Source organism: Callithrix jacchus, chromosome 19, assembly GCF_049354715.1.
Source record: "Callithrix jacchus isolate 240 chromosome 19, calJac240_pri, whole genome shotgun sequence".
Taxonomy (NCBI): domain Eukaryota; kingdom Metazoa; phylum Chordata; class Mammalia; order Primates; family Cebidae; genus Callithrix; species Callithrix jacchus.
In genome coordinates this window covers 23,267,106-23,288,148 of record NC_133520.1, presented here as the reverse complement: position 1 = coordinate 23,288,148, position 21,043 = coordinate 23,267,106, and the positions used below count along the sequence as shown (strand labels likewise).

General features: G+C 49.1%; 1 protein-coding gene and 1 long non-coding RNA gene across 3 annotated transcripts; one reads left to right on the top strand and one right to left on the bottom strand.

Moving 5' to 3' along the window:
* Nucleotides 1-113: 113 nt before the first annotated feature.
* LOC118149429 (uncharacterized) lies at nt 114-12,899 on the top strand. Its single transcript, XR_004736821.3, has 3 exons — nt 114-386; nt 1,522-1,638; nt 12,763-12,899. It is a non-coding gene; the product is annotated as an uncharacterized LOC118149429 (long non-coding RNA).
* LOC100408003 (left-right determination factor 2) lies at nt 11,286-16,056 on the bottom strand. 2 transcript variants are annotated; one of them, XM_054248071.2, is made up of 5 exons: nt 15,381-16,056; nt 14,239-14,485; nt 13,845-14,084; nt 12,791-12,928; nt 11,286-12,485 (listed from the first exon to the last, which is right to left on the bottom strand). In XM_054248071.2, the coding sequence occupies exons 1-5, from the start codon at nt 15,628-15,630 to the stop codon at nt 12,122-12,124; spliced, it is 1,239 nt and encodes a 412-aa protein (XP_054104046.2). In that variant the 5' UTR covers nt 15,631-16,056; the 3' UTR covers nt 11,286-12,121. The 2 variants fall into 2 exon arrangements, with proteins under 2 accessions (XP_054104046.2, XP_002760636.3); XM_002760590.6 differs by lacking the exon at nt 12,791-12,928.
* Between the last annotated feature and the right edge of the window lie 4,987 nt (nt 16,057-21,043).

Genomic DNA, 21,043 nt, shown 5'->3' with positions numbered 1-21,043 from the left:
CCATCCGGGCGACCAATCCGTGGCCAGTAGCTCGGGGCGGGCCAATCCACGGCGGCTCCTGGGCCGCTTGCCCGTCTCCTCCGCTCGCGACTGGCGGGCGAAACTCCGGAAGCGAGTCCCGGAAGCTCTTGTGACAGCTTGGCGTGAGCACCAGGGGCCCGCGGGTCCAGGACTCGCGACGCCCCACCCCAGGGCTGAGGTCGCGGTCCCTACGCTGCCTCGGTCTCAGAACTGAGGCCCGGCCCAGGCCTGGCTAATATTATTTATGGCACTGGCCATCAATTGCCCCTCGTGGCCCAGAGGAATACTCCAGGTTTCCGATTTGAGGGGATGAACGAGGTCCCCCTGGCGTACGTTCAGACAGGGTAGCGGAGAGGCGGCACCAGGTTGGTCAGCCGCGGCTTATTCACTTGAACTTGGGTGGTTCTCGCGAATTTACCCAAACTAAATACAAGTAGGACCAGTTCGAGGCTCCGTCCGACTCTTCCGCGAGAGCCTGCCACCCCAGCCCCTTGCTGTCACTTTCCTTTTTTTTTTTTTGAGACGGAGTTTCGTTCTTGTTGCTCAGGCTGAAGTGCAATGATGTGATCTTGGCTCACTGCAACCTCTGCCTCCTGGGTTCAAGCAATTCTGTCTCAACCTCCCGAGTAGCTGGGATTAAAGGCGCGTGCCACCATGCCCGGCTAATTTTTTTGTATTTTTATTAGAGATGGGGTTTCACCATGTGAGTCAGGCTTGTCTCGAGTCCCTGACCTCAGGTGATCCACGTGCCTTGGCCTCCCAAAGTACTGGGATTACAGGCGTGAGCCACCACTCCCGGCCTTCAATTTTTGTAAGTTTTGTTCAAATTATTGTGATAAAATCTTTGCCTGACTCATTATTTTCTTAATGTGAATCTCTAAAAGCGAGATTTGTAAGGTCCAGTGGTTTGGGGCTTTCAGGGCTCTCATAGCTGCGATGTTGCAGCATAACCTAATGATTACCAGCTTAAAGCTCTGAAACCAGAAGCCCAGCAGTTCAAACTGGCTGAAGGAAAAGGAGGGCTTCTGTATGGCACCTGGGAAAGGGATAGGGGAGCTCACAGACCGGAAGGGTCACCTACAGGATACAGGACCTCGGGAATGGAACTAGAACGTTGCACTGCCAGCACTTCCCCTCTGCTCCTTGTCTTGTTCTATTTGCCTGTGTTTGATCTCCCTTAAGTTGTAGAAGAGTCTTTGTCAGGCAGTGAGGAAGCTGGGGGTCTACCCTCTTTCACAACTTCCTAACGCTGCCTGCTTCTCTGCAGGATACTCATCCACCCCTTGGTCTGCCAGGGCACTACAGGGCTCTTTGCTTTTCCTGCCTCTGGTCTGTTGTGGGGAGCTCTGGATCTGGCCTGCAGTACAGGAGGTTGTGCTGAAGCTGAATGTGTGTTTTAGGGTGTGGTGTGGAGGACGCTTATGTCTCACTCCTTCCCAACCCCTTATACACACCCATCCCTTACCTGGTTGCCTTGATATCTCCCACTTCTAATTCCAGGAGCCAGGGTGAAATAGGAGAATAGCAAAAGCCTAAGAAAGGAGACCATGTTGGTGACCCCCAGTGTTGGCTTGATCCCCAGGCAGGACCAGCTACATAATAGATGGAGCAGCAAAGGTACTTGCTTTTCTAAGTTTGGACTTAAAGCTTTTTTGTAGTAGTAGTAGTTTTGATTTATTATTATTTTCGAGACAGAGTCTCACTCTATCACCCAGGCTGGAGTGCAGTGGCATGATCATGGCGATTCCGCTGCCTCAGCCTCCCAAGTGGTACTGCAGGCACACCACCATGCCTAAATTTTTGTATTTTTATTAGAGACAGGGTTTCACTGTGTTGGCCAGAATGGTCTCAAACTCCTGACCTCGTGATCCACCTGCCTCGGCCTCCCAAAGTGCTAGGATTACAGGCGTGAGCCACTGTGCCTGGCCTCTATTATTTTTTCATCTCCAAAGTTTAAAGTTTATATATACAACATTTGTTATCTATTATATTTTAATTTTAAAAAATATAAAATGGAAATAACAAAAGAGAAAACAACAAAAAATAAAAGTAAGAAAACAAAATAAAAATCCAAATACTATATATATGTAATAGAAACGGGGATCTCACTATTTTGTTCTAGGTTGATCTTAAACTCCTGACCTCAAGCAATCTTCCCTCCTCAGTGTCCCAGTGTTAGGATTACAGGCATGAGCCATCGCTCCCTGCCTGTTATCTATTTTAAATGTAGGCAAGCCCATTTTATTCTCTTAACAACCTTGCTAACTCTAAAGGCCCATTTCCTTGGTGCTGTGGCCACTGCCTTGGTCTCCAAGGCAATCATATCTGATGCCTGTGAAGTTCTTCTGAGCTGAAGTTGAGGAGAGAAGAGGGGAAGCCCATTGTTCCCACCCAGGCACCCTAAAGGACACCCCCAGCCTTGCATTGCCATCCTACCATGGGACATACTCAGTCTCTGCTGACACTTGTATTCTTGGACACCCACTATCCTTTTGCTGTCTCTAAACAGACACGTCCACAAGGCTGCCAGGACCACCTACCTTCACCTCTCTACTCCCATCCTTTCATCTGCCAGTCAGTCAGGTTCAGCTGTTCATGCCCTGCCTCCCTCTTCACTCCCCTCAGTCCTGCCTGATGGCCCCGTCCAGGTCTCAGACAAAGTGGATGCTGCTTCACTGCTGTCTGCTTGTTCTGCTTCTTCACTGTTAGGGCCTCAGGGCCTCCCTCCTGGCCTATCTCTAAACAGCGGCCAATCTCACCTAAGAACTGAGATGACCTAGGCGGTGAGAGAGAAGCGTGCGCTGCTCACAGCTAAACAGATGGCAAGTGCTTTGGCCCTCAATCTCTGTGTCCTAGGAACCTCTCCAAAAGAGGCACATTTTTGGGTGCATTTTTGCATTTCTTTCTGTTATTGCATAAATAATCCATGTTTATTTTAGAAAAATTAGAAATGAGATCAAATGGAAGGCCTGGTGCAGTCCCAGCACTTTGGAGATCAAGGCAGGCAATCATTTGAGAACAGGAGTTTGAGACCAGCTTAGCCAATGTGGTGAAACCCTGCCTCACTAAAAATACAAAAATTAGCTGGGCATTATGGCCTGTGCTTGTAATCCCAGCTATTCTGGTGACTGATGCACAAGAATCGCTTGAACCCAGGAGTCGGAGGTTGCCGCTGCCCTCCAGCCTGGGCAACAAAGTGACACTCTGCCTCAAAAAAAAAAAGATCGAATGGAAAAACAAACATTGCTTTCAATCTCACCACACAAAGATTTAGAACCAATGTGATCCTTTTGGAGTGTAACTCTCTTCACTTCTTTTTCCTATGCAATAGGCACATTAAAACTTGATTTTGGCCTGGTGTGGTGGCTCATGCCTGTAATTCCAACACTTTGGAAGGCTCAGGCAGGAGGATTGCTTGAGCTCTCAGAAGTTCAAGACCATCCTGGGTAACATGGTGAAACCCTGAATCTACAAAAAAAAAAAAAAAAAATTAGCCGGTGTGGTGGTACGTGCCTATAGTCCCAGCTACTGGGGAAGGGGAGGTGGGAGGATCACTTGAGCCTGGGAGGCAGAGGTTGCAGTGAGCTAAGATCCTTCCACTGCACTCCAGCCTGAGCAATAGAGTGAGACCCGGCCTCAAAAAGAAAAACAAAACCTTTTTTTTTTTGAGATGGAGTCTTGGTGTGTCACCCAGGTTGCACTGCAGTGGCACAATCTCATTTCACTGCAAACTCTGCCTCCTGGGTTCAAGTGATTCTCCTGCCCCAGCCTCCTGAATAGCTGGGATTACAAATGTGCACCACCACACCCAGCTAATTTTTGTATTTTTAGTAGAGATGGAGTTTCCCCATGTTGGCCAGGCTGATCTTGAACTCCTGACTTGAGGTGACCCACCTGTCAGTGCCTGGGAGGCAGAGGTGGCCTCTGAAAGTGCTGGGATTATAAGTGTGAGTCACCGTGCCCGGCCAAAACCTTGATATATTTTATTTTTTTAATTTATTTATTTATTTATTTATTTGAGATGGCGTCTCACTCTGTCACCCACACTGGAGTGCAGTGACGCAATCTCAGCTCACTGCAACTTCCACCTTCTGGGTTCAAGCAATTCTCCTGCCTCAGCCTCCTGAATAGCAGGGATTACAGGCATGCACCACTATGCCCAGCTAATTTTGTATTTTCAGTAGAGATGGGGTTTCACCATGTTGGTCAAGCTGGTCTCGAACTCCTGACCTTGTGATCTGCCTGTGTTGGCCTCCCAAAGTGCTGGGATTACAGGTGTGAGCCACCACACCCAGCCCCAAAACCTTGATTTTTAAAATAAGTATGTACTCATGCAGCATGTAAACAGGTGATATATAAAAACTAAAATAATTTTGCTTTAAGATGGTGGAATTATGAGTGGTTTTTAATACATTCAAAATTATCTTCTTTTTTTTTTTTTTTGAGATGGAGTTTCGCTCTTGTTGTCCAAGCTGCAGTGCAATGGCATGATCTCGGCTTGCTGCAACCTCTGCCTCCCAAGTTCGAGTGATTCTCCTGCCTCAGCCTTCTCTCTCTCTCTCTCTCTCTTTCTTTCCTTTTCTTTCTTCCTTTCTTTCTCTTTCTTTCCTCTCTTTGTCTCTTTCTTCTTTCTTGACAAGTTCTTGCTCTGTCACCCAGGTTAAAGTGTAGTGGCATCCTCACAGGTCACTGCAGCTTCAACCTCCCAAGCTCAAGCGTTCCTCCCACCTTAGCCTCCCAAGTAGCTGGAACTACAACCACTACACCTGGCTACTTTTTTGTATTTCTTAAAGTATAGACATTGGGGGTGGTCTCACTATGTTGCACAGGCTGGTTTTGAACTCCCTGGCTCAAGCAATCTGCCCACCTCAGCCTCCCAAAGTGCTGGCATTACAGACTTGAGCCACTGCACCTGGCCCTTTATTTCATCTTTTAAATGAAAAAAATTATAATTACATCCCCCTTGGGATTTGGCTTACTGTCTGTATTAATTTTCTATTGCTTCTATAATAATTCATCACAAATTTAGCCGCTTAAAACAAAACAACTTTATCTCACATTTTGTAGATTAAAAGTCTGAGTGGGAGCCAGGTACCGTGGCTTCAAGCCCATAATCCCAGCACTTTGGAAAGCTAAGGTGAGAGGACTACTTGAGCTCAGGAGTTTGAGGCCAGCTTGGGCAACATAGGAAGTCCCTTCCCTCTATAAAATTTTTAAAAATTAGCCAGTATGGTGGTATGAGGCTGTAGTCCCAGCTACTTGGGGAATTTGAGGTGGGAGGGTCACTTGAGCTTGGGAGATCAAAGATGTAGTGAGCTATGATCATGCCACTGTACTCCAGTCTGGGTGGCAGTGAGACCCTGTCTTAAAAACAAAACAAAAAAAAACACAAAAACAAACAAAAAAGCAGTCTGTGTAGGCTCAGCTGGTTTCTCTGCTCCAGGTCTCACAAAGACAAATCCCCACGTCAGCTGATGATCTGGGCTCTTATCTGGAGGCTGTTGAGGAGGATCCACCTTCAGACTCATTCAAGTGTTGGCAGAATTCACTTCCATATGGTTGTAGAACTGAGGTCCCCTTTCCTGGCTGGCTATCAGCTGGGAGTTGGCCCACCTTTTAGAGGCTACTCACATTCTCTAGCTCATGGCCTCCCTCATCTTCAAACCAGCAATGGTAGGGCAAGGGCTTCTCATGTTTCAAATCTCTTTGACCTCCCCCTTCTACCTCTTCTCTCCTGCCTCCAGCCAGAGAAAGTTCTCTGCTTTGAAGGGCTCATGTGATTAGATTGGGCACACTCAGATAATCTCCCTATTTTAAGGGTTGTAACCTTAATTACATCTGCAGAATCCTTTTCGCTGTGTAACATAACATAGTCACAGGTTGCAAGGATTAGGGCCTGGGTGTCTTTGGGGAGAGCATTCTGTCTACCACATTGTCTCTCTGTCCTAATGAGCACATCCTACATTTTGAAATGAAGCCAATCTCCTGCATTTTTTTTTTTTTTTTAGCTCACACTCAGCCTGGTGTGAGCAGGCCCATCCTTGCCACTGACTGCATGTGACTACCTGGGAATCCACAGATCTTTTGGAGCGACAGATACATCATTGTGTAGCTGGTGGAGTTATCAGGTGATATTGATATTGATAGTACATAAAGCAACCATATGTCCTGGTATTTACAACACCCCAAGTGGAAAGGCTGCATTCTGATGTCTTACGGAGGTGATTTGGCCATTTATAGGTCAGAGCCAAATCCTCTCCTACTATCTTCAACAATATTCTTGCCAAGTCTCAAATCTTGGCTGTCCTTAGACATTTTTTTAGCTCTGTTTTTCTTCTATTTTTTTTTTTATTTCATCATTTCATTATTTATTTATTTATTTTGAAACAGAGTCTCGGTCTGTCACCCAGACTGGAGTGTAGTGGCAAGATCTTGGCTCACTGGAACCTCCACTTCCCAGGTTCAGGCGATTCTCTAACTCAGCCTCCCAAATAGCTGGGATCACAGGCATGCACCACGATGCCCGGCTAATTTTTGTATTTTTAGTAGAAACAGAGTTTTACCATGTTGGCCAGGCTAGTCTTGAACTCCTGGCCTAAAGTGATCCACCTGTCTCGGCCTCCCAACATGCTGGGATTACAGGTGTGAGCCACCACACCCAGCCTATTTTTCTTCTATTATTTAGTTAGTATTAATTAGCTTTGTAGGTGAGGAATAGAGAGTCCTTTATCTTGAAGTACAGCCATGCCTCACTTAACAATGGGGATACGTTCTAAGAAACGCATTCTTAGGCGATTTCATTGCTGTGGAGATATCATGGAGCGCATTCACATAAACCTACACGGTAGAGCTTACTACACAGCTAGACTATGTGGTATAGCCTATTGCTCCTAGGCTACAAACCTGTACGGCATGTTACTGTACCGAATACTGTAGGCAATTGTAACACAATGGCATTTGCGTATCTAAACACACCTAAACATAGAGAACGTACAGTAAAAACATAGTGTAAATATTTTAAAATGGCACAACATCTGTGAATGGAGTTTGCAGGACTGGAGGCTGCTCTGGGTGAGTCAGTGAGTGAGTGGTGAGTGAATGTGAAGGCCTAGGACATTACCGTACACTACTATAGACGTTATGACACCATATACTTAGCCTACACTAAATTTGTAAAAATAAATTTTTCTTTCTTTGATAATTGACCTCAGGCTAGGTGCGGTAGCTCGCGCCTGTAATCCCAGCACTTTGGGAGGCCAAGGGGGGTGGATCACGAGGTCAAGAGATCGAGACCATCCTGGCCAACATGGTGAAACCCCATCTCTACCAAAAATACAAAAAATAGCCGGGCATGGTGGCACGTGCCTGTGGTCCCAGCTACTCGGGAGGCTGAGGCGGAAGAATCGCTTGAATCCAGGAGGCAGAGGTTGCAGTGAGCCGAGGTTGCGACACTGTACTCCAGCCTGGCGATAGAGCAAGACTCCGTCTCAAAATAATAATAATAATAGTTGACCTTAGCTTTCTGTAACTTTTTTAGTTTATAAACTTTAAATTAAAAAAACTTTCTCAGCCATAAAAAACGATGAGTTAGTATCCTTTGTAGGGACATGGATGAACCTGGAAATCATCATTCTCAGCAAATTGACACAAGAACAGAAAATCAGCGGGGTGCGGTGGCTCACACCTATAATCCCAGCACTTAGGGAGGCCGAGGCGGGTGGATCATGAGGTCAAGAGATCAAGACCATCCTGGTCAACAAGGTGAAAAATACTTGACTGTCTCTACTAAAAATACAAAAATTAGCTGGGCATGGTGGTGCCCGCCTGTAATCCCAGCTACTCAGGAGGCTGAGGCAGGAGAATTGCTTGAACCCAGAAGGCAGAGGTTGTGGTGAGCCGAGATCGTGCCATTGCACTCCAGCCTGGGTAACAACAGCGAAACTCTGTCTCAAAAAAAAAAAAAAAGAACAGAAAATCAAACACCGCATATTCTCACTCACAGGTGGGTGTTGAACAATGAGAACACATGGACGCAGGGAGGGGAGTATCACACACTGGGGTCTGTGGGGGGGAACTGGGGAGGGACAGCAGGGGGTGGGGAGTTGGGGAGGGATAATATGGGGAAAAATGTCAGATATAGGTGATGGGGAGGAAGGCAGCAAACCACATTGACATGTATGGACCTATGCAACAATCTTGCATGTTCTTTACATGTACCCCAAAACCTAAAATGCAATAAAATACATATTAAAAAAAAACTTTCTCTTTTGTAATAACAAAATATAAATGTATTGTACAGATGTATACAAACATTTTTCTTTTTAGCCTTATTCTTTTAATTTTTTGGGCGGGAGGACAGAGTCTCACTCTGTCACCTAGGCTGGAGTGCAGTAGTGTAATCTTGGCTCACTGCAACCTCCGCCCCACAAGCTCAAGCAATTCTCTGCCTCAGCCTCCCTAGTAGCTAGGATTACAGGTGCCCACCATCACACCCAGCTAATTTTTGTTTTTATCCTGGGCTACAGAGACCAAATTTTTTTTTTTTTTTTAGTAGAGACAGGGTTTCACCATCTTGGCCAGGCTGGTCTTGAACTCCTGACCTTGTGATCCACCTGCCTCAGCCTCCCAAAGGGCTGGGATTACAGGCTGAGCCTGTTTTACAGTTAACTTTGATTTTTTTAATAAGTAGAAAGAGTACTCTAAACTAAGGTATAGTAAATACGTAACAGTGACAGTCACTTATCAAGTATTAGGTACTTTAAATAATTGCATGTGCTATGCTTTATTTTATTTTATTTTTTGAGATGGAGTCTTGCTCTGTCGCCTAGGCTGAAGTGCTGTGGTACGATCTCAGCTAACTGCAACCTCCACCTCCTAGGTTCTCCTGCCTCAGCCTCCTGAGTATCTGGGACTACAGGCATGTGCCACCACACCTGGTTAATTTTTGTATTTTTAGTAGAGATAGGGTTTCACCATATTGGTCATGCTGGTCTCGAACTCCTGACCTCAGGTGACCCACCCACCTCAGCCTCCCAAAGTGCTGGGATTACAGGTGTGAGCCACCGTACCAGGCCTAGCATGTGCTATGTTTTTATACAAGTGTCAGCAGAGTGGGTGTGTTTATATCAGCATCACCACAAACACATGAGTAATGGGTTGTGCTAGGACATTATAATGACTTTGATGTCACTAGACTATAGGGATTTTTCAGCTCCATTGTAATATTATGGGACCACCATTGTATATGTGGTCTGTCATTGACCGAACCATCATTTTGTGGTACATGAGTGTATAACTTTCTCCACAGACAAGCATAAGGAAACGCAGCTGAATGGGAAAGCTAAATGGAGGGGAATTGGATAAGATAGCTCCCAATGACATTTTAACTTAATGCTTGTGTCATCAGCAGAGCAGCTTATCGGGGACTGGCATGGGAAGGTGTTTATAATCCATTCTATGGAAGAGATTCAACACACTTGCATTACCTCAGGCTGTTTCTTCATCTAAAAAAATAGGAATAATACCACCTACTTCATGGGATAGCTGCAAGAATTAAGTGACATATGTGGCAATGCCTAGCCCAGCTCCCTGATTCATAGTGAATGCTCCAGAAATGTTAGCTTGCACACCCAATATAGGAACACCCAGATACATAAGACAAGTTCTTAATGACTTATAAAGAGACTTGGACTCCCGCACAATAATAACGGGAGACTTTGACACCACATTGTTAATATTCGATGGATCAACGAGATAGAAAATTAACAGCAACATCTATGATTTGAACTCAGAACAAGTAAACTGAGTGAATATTTACAGAATTCTTCACCCCAGGTCCACAGAACATACATTTTTCTCAGTATCACATTACACCTATTTTGAAAGTGACCACATAATTGGAAGTAAATCACTCCAGCATTTGCATAGCATTTCACAGACTTAAATGAAATATTGGTTGGCTGTTTGTTATTTTCTTCCCTTATTTATTCCTGTCTCCTCTGTTAAGCACAATTGTCAACATAAAAGAGGTTTTTAATACCTATTTTTAGATTGCATTCCAGCCTGGGCAATAGAGCAAGACTCCTGTTCTCTCTCCCCCTTTCTTTTCCTCTTTCTTTCTAATTAAAAAAAAAGAAAGAAAGAAAAAAAGAAAGAAACATTAGCTTGCTTACCACACTACTGTCAACCCCTGTTGCCCATCACCACTATTAGTTGTTACAGTGCTTTCTAAAGAGGAGCCAGGCTGGGTACAGTGGCTCACGCCTATAATCCCAGCACTTTGAGAGGGTGAGGTAGATGGATCACTTGAGGTCAGGAGTTCGAGACCAGCCTGGCCAAGAGACCAGCCTGACCAATATGGTGAAATCCCATCTCTACTAAAAATATTTTTTAAAATTCGCTGGGCATGGTGGTGGGCACCTATAATCCCAGCTACCTGGGAGGCTGAGGCAGGAGAATTGCTTGAACCCAGGAGGCATGAGCCAAGCTAGTGCCATTGCACTCCAGCCTAGGTGACAGAGCGAGACTCTGACTTAAAAAAAAAAAAAAAATACAAAAACTAGGCTGGGTGCAGTGGCTCATGCCTGTAATCCCAGCACTTTGGGAGGCCGAGGCAGGCAGATCACCTGAGGTCAGGAATTCAAGACCAGCTTGACCAACATGGTAAAACTATTAAAAAAAAAAAACTAAAATATTAGCTGGCCATGGTGGTGCACGCCTGTAGTTCTAGCCACTCTGGAGCCTGAGGCAGGAAAATCGCTTGAACCCAGGAGGCAGAGGTTGCAGTGAGCGGAGATCGTACCACTGCACTCCACCGTGGGCAACAGAGCAAGACACCGTCTCAAAAAAAAAAAAAAAAAAAAAAAAGGGCATGGTGACACATTCCTAAAATCAAAGCTACTCTGGAGGCTGAGGCATGAGAATTGCTTGAACCTGAGAGATGGAGGTTGCAGTGAGCCAAGATCGCGCCACTGTACTCCAGCCTGGGTGACAGAGAGAGACTGTCTCAAAAAAAAAAAAAAAAAAAAAGAGGCTGCAGTGCTCACTTTGGCAGCACGTATACTAAAGAGGAGGCGTATGTGAGTGATTGTTTACTATTTTTGGAATGAGAGTTGTGTGGGAAAATAGAAATATCATAAATGAAAGCCTCATCTAAATTTAGTTATTATAGTCTTCAGTGCCCCCTAGAAGTTGGGGTCCTTTCTTCAGATCATTATGTTGCTCTCATTCCCCATTATTGCTCCTGGAGATTAAATACAGAGATACAAAGTGAAACATCACTTTTTATTTCTTCTGAGTATCTACATTCAATTGCTTTGCCTAAATTAACAAAAAACACACAAATACATATGGTTTCTGGTGACAAGTTCTCTAAGACAGTGGGGGACATGATCTAAATGCGCACAGGCAAGGCTCGGTCTCCAGAGGGGTGGGCAGAGGCAGGTAGGAGCTGTCTGATCCTCAGGGCAATGAAGTCTTAGAGCTGAAGCCCAGCTCCTCCTTTTTAAGAGGAAGTGATGACCCAAAGCCTCCTGTGTTTCAGGTTCTAGCTTATGGCCCTGTCAGATCCAGAAACCAGGCATCCCAACTCCCTGTCCACTGTCCCCACCCTGAAGCCCTTCATCCTTCCTCTTAGCACCCTCTCAGGGGAACAGGGGCATAGGTATGTTTACAAAAGACCAGAATGGGCCAGTATTTTGGGGAAATAGAGATTTGGGAGTTTTAATTCCTCATATAATAGAGCAAATCAGTTCTATTTCCCCAGTTCTAATCATAGGGTATTGTTCCAGACTCAGTTAAGAATTTGCCAGAGAACAGACACTCCCAGTTGACAATCTGTGCATTGCTCAGCTGTATCTTCTAATCAGCAGGCCAGCATTTCCTACTAGCGCTCAGCATCTGAGCTGCATTATTTACTCACGTAAGTGCTTAGGATGGGTGATGGACAGGAAAGACAGGAGAGGGAAGGACACAGGGCAAAGGTCATACAGGAGCACTAAATTGGGATGGAGGTAACTTGCTATCTTTAAAATTAAGACCTACATTAAGACCACTTCTATGCACATGTTCAGTTACAGGGCTCAGTGGCTACACCAGGGACCTACGGCTGGAGCCTCCTTGGCACGAGCGCCCCATCCGAGGCACAGCTGCACTTCTGCACCCTCATGTTGGGCAGGCTGACCACCTGGGGCCTGGTCCTGCCTCCCTCCTTGATGCTGACAATCATGGGCAGTGAGGCGGTCTCTGAGGCGATGCACTGTCGTGGCCCCAGAACCGGCCACTTGAAGGCCAGGGCCTCCGGGGGCTGCTGGCAGGTGCCCACACACTCATGAGCCAGGAAGCCTGGGGGCTCTAGCACCCAGTTCTCTGCCCACTTCATCCCCTGCAGGTCAATGTACATCTCCTGGCGGCAGCATCGGGTGCCCTCGGTCACTGGTGCTTCAGGGTCACAGTCGCCCTGAGCCCTGTGTGGGCAAAGAGAAGTAGGGTCAGAGGTCAGCTGTGAAGGCTGAGGTCAGAAGGCCTAGGGTACAGCTTAGTGGGTGCCTGGGAGGGAGATTTGTGATCCAGCTCTCACTGTGTTCTAAAAGCTGGATATTTGTGAGAAGATGAATTAATAAACATAACTGAAACATAAATAATAAATCCGCTACTATTAATTAAAGGTCTCCTAATAGGCCAGACATTGAACTAGGTACTTCGAATGTATTATCTCAGGTGATGTCTGCATTTCAACCTCAGGTAGGTTCCACCATTATCCCCATTTCACCTGAGGCCACTGAGACCCAGAGTGTTTGGTGATGTGCCAGAGGACCTGCAGCCAGCAGAAGGCAGAGCTAGATGGAAGCTATGACTGGTTCCAAGGCCTCTTCTTAACCACTGTGCTATGCAGCCCCAGAGAGCTAATCTGTCCACGAGAAAAGAATTCATCAAAACAGGAGGAAAGCTGTTCATCCTTAGCAACAGCTAAAGGTAGGATTTTTCAAAGACTTAATCATGGAGAAGGGTAAAGTGAAAGTAGATAATTACAATTGTGTGTATATGAGTCAATGGCAACATAAAAATCCACTGAAAATTATCAAAGATATTTTTCAATAAAATGAATAATACAACTCCTTCCTTCCTTCCCTCCCTCCCTCCCTCCTTCCTTCCCTTCTTCCCTCCTTCCCTTCTTCCTTCCTTCTTTAATAGAGACGGGGGTTTCACCATGTTAGCCAGGTTGGTCTGGAACTCCTGACCTCAGGTGATTCACCGGTCTCGCCCTCCCAAAGTGTTGGGATTACAGGCGTGAGCCACCGTGCCTGGTATTTTTATTTATTTATTTGTTTGTTTGTTTGAGATGGGTTTTGCTCTTGTTGCCCAGACTGGAGTGCAATGTTGCAATCTCGGCTCACTGCAACCTCTGCCTCCCGGGTTCAAGCAATTCTCCTGCCTCAGCCTCCTGAGTAGCTGGGATTACAAGCGCCTGCCACGACGCCCAGCTAATTTTTGCATTTTTAGTAGAGACGGGGTTTCAGCATGTTAGCCAGGCTGGTCTGGAACTCCTGACCTCAGATGATTCACCGGTCTCGCCTTCCCAAAGTGTTGGAATTACAGGCGTGAGCCACTGTGCCTGGCCTGAATAACACAATTTCTACCATTAGAAACCCTGACATGTAGTGGACAATTGGCGGCATCCTGGGACAGTATGCACAGCACTTCCCGCCCCCCTCCCCGCCCCTACCCCCACAACCCAGCCATCCTGTCACCCAGCCAGTCCTGGGGACGGGGGTCTGGGCAACCCAGTGGCTGCTTGTCTCTGATCTCCCCAGTCCGGCACTTACCCGTAGTCCCTGAGGTCCAGGGTGTGCAGCTCCAGCTGGGGCTCCCCACGCCCCTCCGGCGTCCCCTGAGAGGCGAAGCGGACCAGCCTGTGGGCTTCGGACGCCCCCGGGCCCAGGTGCTCCCTCTGCACCGACACCTGCAGCAGCAGCGGCTGCCGGGGCCGGCTCAGCTGCTGCCAGAAGTTCACGGCCTCGGTCACGTCGAAGGCCTTCCAGCCGCTCTCGTGGACGGACACCAGCCTGAGGACACGACACACATGACACGGAGACCCAGCGCCGCGTGAGGGCGGGGACTGAAACTGGCCGAGGTCCCGGCGCCGCCCCCCGCGTCCCCGCCCCCAAGCCCGGCCGAACAGCCCCCTCGCCCTGCCCTGCGCGCCCGCGCGACCCCTACCTGGAGTCGATGAGGGAGGTGCGGTTGGAGCCGTCGTCGCGGACGCTCAGCCACTCGACGGTGACCCGAGCCCGGTCGCTGCGCGGGGACAGCCGCCCGTGCCTGTGCAGCGCGGCCCTCGGGACCGGCTCCTGGAAGAGCCGCAGCACGGCCTGCACCAGCTCGCGGTTGGGCGGCAGCCGCTGCTCCATGCTGAACACCAGCAGGTGCGTGCTGGCCTCGGACGCCAGGAACCTGCCGGCCACCTCTGCGGACAAGAGCAGGGTCAGCGGGGTCAGCAGGGCCTCCTCGGACTCCAGGGGAGCTCTGAGGGTGACAGGGCCACTGAGCTGGCAGCCAGACTAGGAGACACAGGTCCCTGTTGTATCTCTGGGGCAAACCCAGTTTAAAAATCTTCCTTCAATCTGGGCCTTGTTTAGTAACAATCTCCGTCCCGCAGGCAGGGACGCCTGCGGGACCTGAGCTAGCAAGGCTGCGGCAGCTGAGATGCTGGGAGCACAATCCTCACCCAGGTGCCTGGCCTTGGGCCTAGCTCTGGGCACTGAGGAGCTGGGGAGGTGAGAGGCTGCAGGAGGATTCAGGCCCAGGTGCACTCCTGACAGCCAAGTATAACCCAGGTATTTCACGTAGGCATTGTTCAGTTATCCCAACATGCTTCTATCCAGGAGGACTCACTTTGATGCTCAAAAAGCTGGGAGATGGCTAAGACGCAGTCATACCCCCTTTCCAGAGGAGCACATGGCAGAAACAGGGATTTAAAGCCATTTACTTAAGATCAGGCTCAGACCAGAGTGGCAGTGTGAAAACAGACCCAGGAGTCCAGCTGCACCAAGTGGTTTGAGGCACACACTCAGCTGCTCCCCCAGCTCTGCTTTCTCTCCTGTACCCTCCCTTTTCCCGTGCCTTGGTTTCTTCAGCAGGTCCAGCCTAGTGCACCTTCGGGGACAAACAGGGGCCCTCAGTGCACAGCTGGAGACCCTGGGCCCAGGCCCAGCCCCTCCTCACTGCCCCTTGCACTGTGGCCCCCACACAGCCTCTCACCGAGTCCCAAAAGACCAGGGGCCCTTTGACACCACTGGAGTGGGCACGACCAGCCAGCCTCCCACCATGGGACCGGGGGCGGCAGGGAGGGAGGGCCTCACCTCGGAAGCTCTGGCTGAACCTCTTCCCGCGGGAGTGGTCCCTGTGGCTGCGCTGCAGCAGGGCCACGTACTGGGCCCTCACCTGGGCGGGGACGGCCAGCTCCTCCATGTCGGCCCTGTCCAGGACAGGCGCCTCGCTGAGCTGCAGCTGTTGCAGCAGGCTGTCCAGGAGCTGCTCCCCGGTCAGGGTTGCCCCAGGGCCAGCGAGGGGCAGCACCCAGAGTGCCCAGCAGAGCCACAGGGGCTGCATGGCGCTGCCCTGGAAGAGTGGGGAGCAGAGTGGGTCTGTCCTCTAAGGAGGTGGAAGGAGGGTCTCAGGCAGCTGGGTGTGCTGAGAGCCAGGCCTGGGCAGCTTTATAGCCAGCCCTGGGCTGGCCTCGGGTAAAGGGAAGAGGGAGGGAGAAAGGGAGGGAGGGAGGCAAGGAGGTCACACCCCTGGGACCTCCTGGGAGCTCACAGCCAGACAGGTCCCTGAGCCTGGAGGAGGGGGCTGTCTAGAAAGGACAGGGCTGTCTGATGCCACCCAGGCCTGGGGCCTCTGGCTGTGCTGTCAGCAGCTCAACAATATTTTTAGTGCCTGTTGAATTTCCCTGTCCTTACCCCAGCTCTGTTCCCTGAAAAAGTGAGGCTGCCAGTGAAAAAGAAAGTCCTGCCAGCCAGCTACTTCAGGCTCTTTAAGTCTCTTGTGGAGGCTGGCCTGGGTCCAGGTTTGCGCATCATAAAGGAAGGGCAGGGAAGACTCTGCCTTCCTGCTGGTTCTGGCTACGTTTACAGAAGCCCCTTGATCACCTCCCTCCAACCTTCAGTCCTTGCACACCCTCTGCCTCTCCCAGCACCAGGAGTCCCTTAGGGTTGTCTCACAGTCCTTGTCCTCCCCCCATGACAGAGGATGCTAGACACTGTCAGGACACAAATCTTGCAGCTGTACTCTTTCTGGGACTCCCAGAACAGCAATTTCTTTTTCTTTTTCTTTTTCTTTTTTTGAGACAGAATTTCGCTCTTGTTACCCAGGCTGGAGTGCAATGGTGCGATCTTGGCTCACCACAACCTCTGCCTCCTGGATTCAGGCAATTCTCCTGCCTCAGCCTCCTGAGTAGCTGGGATTACAGGCACGCGCCACCATGCCTAGCTAATTTTTTTGTATTTTTAGTAGAGACGGGGTTTTACCATGTTGACCAGGATGGTCTCGATCTCTCGACCTCATGATCCACCTGTCTCGGCCTCCCAAAGTGCTGGGATTACAGGCTTGAGCCACCGCTCCCGGCCTCAGAATAGCAATTTCTGTGAGTACCTTTGCAATCACATGACCACAGCATGGGAGACCCCCCTTCAGACAGCAGAATGATTCTGGAGTGAGCTCTCCCCGGTGAGCTGGCTGGCCGGTTCACGTCACCAACACTCAGCTGGAGCCCAGGTCATTTCCAGACACAGACGAGGGACAGAAACCTACAAAGCAGAGGCCAGAGCTGCCCAGAGGCATGGCCTGTCCAAAGTCACAGGTACTGGGGGCAGACTGAGGTGGGAGCCCCCCCATGCCTCCTCAAACACACGTTTTAGACTGGCTGGGTTCAAACATGAGACCTGCTAACTGTTTGGCCTGTCAGCCAGTTATTTAACTGCTCAGTGCCTCAGTTTCCCCATCTGCAGGAAGACGGTGATGATCATAAGGTCTTCTTCACAGGGTTAGGAAGAAGATTAAATGCATTAATACATGCAGGCCATTCCACCCAGTGTCCACTGACAGGTAAACACGCTGTAAGGGTTTCCTATAGTGATTAGCCCTGAAATCTGCATTCACAGGGTCATGACTTTTTCTAAAACTATCAACAGCAATAATAGCACACATTTCCTGAGTGCTCACTATGTGCCAGTCATTGTTCTAAGCTCAGAATGTGTATTCACACAGCCCTTAGGAGGCAGGTGTCAGCGTCAGTTACATCTCTCAGACTGAATGTCAGAGTACCGCTTGAAGAAGCGACCTCCTCACGAACCTCGGTGGAGGGCTTGGGAGCTAAATGCAGCGTCTGTCTCTGTAGGCATCTCCTCCTGCCACTGGCATGGGGCATTTGAGGATGTGCAGGGGGAAGCTCTTCCCAAATCTCCACAGCTTCACTTGCCCATGTTCTGTCGCATGCAAGGTGAGCAAGGATGGTGGAGGGGGACAAGGACCCTGGGCTGAGGGGGCCAGCAGGCAAGGAGCATCCCCCTTCACCTTCTAAGAGGGGGCACTCTGGCTCCTTTGTGGGAATGCTGTGTCACTGACAGGTCTCTCATGTCATCCTCCTGCTTCTGTCCTCAAAAATCCCAGGCAGCGGAAGAGGGAATCTTCTGGTGCTCAAAGGTGGAATTTCTTTTGGATGAAGGCCCAGGGACTTCATGCACAAATTGCCACCATATACAAGTGCATATATGCATATGCATTTGTATATGTATATGGAAGTCTCATATTTGAACTCAGTCTAAAATGTGCATTTGAGGAGGCATGGGGGGGGCTCCCACCTCAATTTGCCCCCAGTACCTGTTGCTTTGGACAGGCCATGCTTCTGGACAGCCCTGGCCTCTGCTTTCTAGGTTCCTGTCCCTTGTTCTGTGTCTGGAAATGACCTGAGCTCCAGCTGGGTCCTGGTGGCATGAGCCAGTCTGCGGAAAGCACACCCCAGAATGATTCTGCTGTCTGAAGGAGCTTTTAATAGTGTGTGTGCTGGGGCAGTGTTTAGCATCAGAGAAGGGGGAGGAATAAGAATAATACTGATAAGGCCGGGCGCGGTGGCTCACGCCTGTAATCCCAGCACTTTGGGAGGCCGAGGCGGGTGGATCACGAGGTCAAGAGATCGAGACCATTCTGGTCAACAAGGTGAAACCCCGTCTCTACTAAAAATACAAAAAGTAGCTGGGCATGGTGGCGCGTGCCTGTAGTCCCAGCTACTCGGGAGGCTGAGGCAGGAGAATTGCTTGAACCCAGAAGGCGGAGATTGTGGTGAGCCAAGATCGTGCCATTGTACTCCAGTCTGGGTAACAACAGCAAAACTCCATCTCAAAAAAAATAATAATAATAATAATAATACTGATGATAATCATAATGGGCTGGGTGTGGTGTGACTCACGCCTGTAATCCCAGCACTCTGGGGGGCCAAGGCAGGAGGATCACTTGAGGCCAGGAGTTCGAGACCAGCTTGGACAACATAGCAAGACCCCATCTCTACAGATAAACATAAATAATAACCGTAATGGCTAATAGTGCTTGTAGGCCATGCACTATTCTGAATTTTTTTTTTTTAGACAGAGTCTAGCTCTATCTCCCAGGCTGGAGGGCAATGATGCGATCTCGGCTCACTGCAACCTCCACCTCCCAGGTTCAAGTGATTCTCCTGCCTTAGCCTCCCGAGTACCTGGTCACCATAACTTGAGGAGGAAGTTGTCATTATTATTTCCATTTTATAGATGAAGAAACTGAGCATAAAACTGTTGCCTGACAGGCCGGCACAGTGGCTCACACCTGTAATTCTAGCACTGTGGGAGGCTGAGATGGGTAGATCACAAGGTCAGGAGTTTGAGACCAGGATGGCCAAGATGGTGAAACCCCGTCTCTACTAAAAATACAAAAATTAGATGGCTATGGTGGCACGTGTCTGTAGTCCCAGGTACTCAAGAGGCTGAGTCAAAAGAATCGCTTGAGTCTGGCAGGCAGAGGTGGCAGTGAGCCGAGATTGCGCCACTGCACTCCAACCTGGGCGACAGTGCAGGACTCCATCTCAAACAAACAAACAAAACTGTTGCCTGACTAGCCTAAGGTCATACAGCTAGTAGGTGCTAGAGCTCAAGGTATCTGAAGGGAAGGAACAGGGATTTGGTCACATGTGTCCACAGGTCAAAGTAAGAGGAAATACATAAATCCTAACAGCTGACCCAGGGTGGGGAAAGGAGACCCTTCTGGTCATAGAATCATGATCTCAGCTGCTTCTCTGTTCCCCTTTCCTTTTCTCTCCCATCTGTATTTCCATGGAATTTGTGTAATTCACAAGGAGGAATTCAAATCTCATCTTGGAATTCATCTCCCATAATTTGAACATTTCGTGAAACATTAGGTCCCACCACTGTGTCCGGTCCAAACAAGACCTTCTGCTCTCTGTGACAAGGGTAGCTTTCTTCAAAAGAGAAGTGATTGCTTTTCTTTACAAGTGATTAACAGGGAAAGGACTTACTTGATGCAAACATTTGGGTCTTAAGTCAGGCCAAAAGGTGCAGAAGTGTCACATTTACAGGCAAACCAGGACCTGTGGGCCTCAGTCCCTGGAAGCTGTTCTGGGCTGGTAAATATGCAATAGTCCACTACCCCGGCTGCTGGGCGACAGGAGCCCTGTGGCTTATCACTGGCGCCAAGGATATAACACCCAGGCTGTCCTTGCATGCCACTACCCCCCACAAATCCCCAACATCTAGACCCACTGGGAGCTCCCTGAGGCTGGATGCTCACAATGAGACCTCGAAGGCCCCCGTTCTTGTTCAGCAGGGACCTGCTGCTCCAGGGCTGAGGGAGGCCAGGCCTCTGGTGCTGCTGCTTCCCTGACCTGCAGATGCCCACTTAGGACTCTCTCCCAGCTAGGAAACACCACAGGGCTGAGAACCTCTGGAAGTCCCTGGGGAGTCAGGAGCTCCTTCTACACCTGGGGTAATAGAACAGACAAATTGAAACATTTCCAGAGAAGACAGTAAAGTGGAAGGACCCCCGACACACACACCCATTTCTTGATTCCCTGCCTCCCCCAGATGTCTTACTGGTATTTCTGGATCAGCCTCTCAGCACAGGACCAAAGCTAGAGCAGAGCCCTCAACAGGAAGTGAGACTACGCAGTCAATACCCAGCCTCTCTAAGGACCGATCCTGCCTGCAGGGATGGGTGTCCGGGATGTGGTGCTCAGGGTGGCCCTGGGGACCACAGGGAGCCTAGGCAAGTGACCCATGATTGGGAAACTGAGATCCCTTCCTAATGTTATGGGACCTCCCTTAGGTAGAGGAGCCTGGGAACATTTAGCACCAATGGAGGAGTTTGTCCATTGGTGCTAAATGTTCCCTCTTTCTTTCACCTGCTAGTTTGTAGAATCAAAGAGAGCTTAGCACTGAAATTGACTATCCAGGCCATTCTTCTGACCCCGGGTTTTAGAAAAAAGAAAACTGAGGCTCAAAGAGATGACAATTTCCCCAAGTGCACACAGTCGATGATCGATAATCAATATCCCCACAAAGTCAGGTCTTCCCATTCCCAGACCAAAGTTCTTTCCATGCCCTCAAACTATTTCCAGTGCCCAGTCCTGCCCTGACCCCCTGAAGCCAGTGGGGTCATCTGTCAGCAAGCTGGGGACTCAGTCAACCCAGTGTCGGGTCTGGGAGTGGGGCAGGGAGGCGTGAGAAGCAGACAAACAGACAAAGGCCAAATCCTTCAGGCTCTTAAGCCCAAGACACAGGCCTGGGTCCTAAATGTGGATTCCCGGCCGTCTGAAGAGTATTGCTGGGAAAATAAAATAATTGGGCAATTAGCTATCAGCCAAAAGAAGAGCTCGAATGTGTATTAGGAGACTTTTTACAATGGGCTGATTAGTCATCAGGAGGGAGGGCAGCCGCCCTTTGTCGTGCAGAGGAAGGAGCTGGGCCTCTGAGGGTCTGAG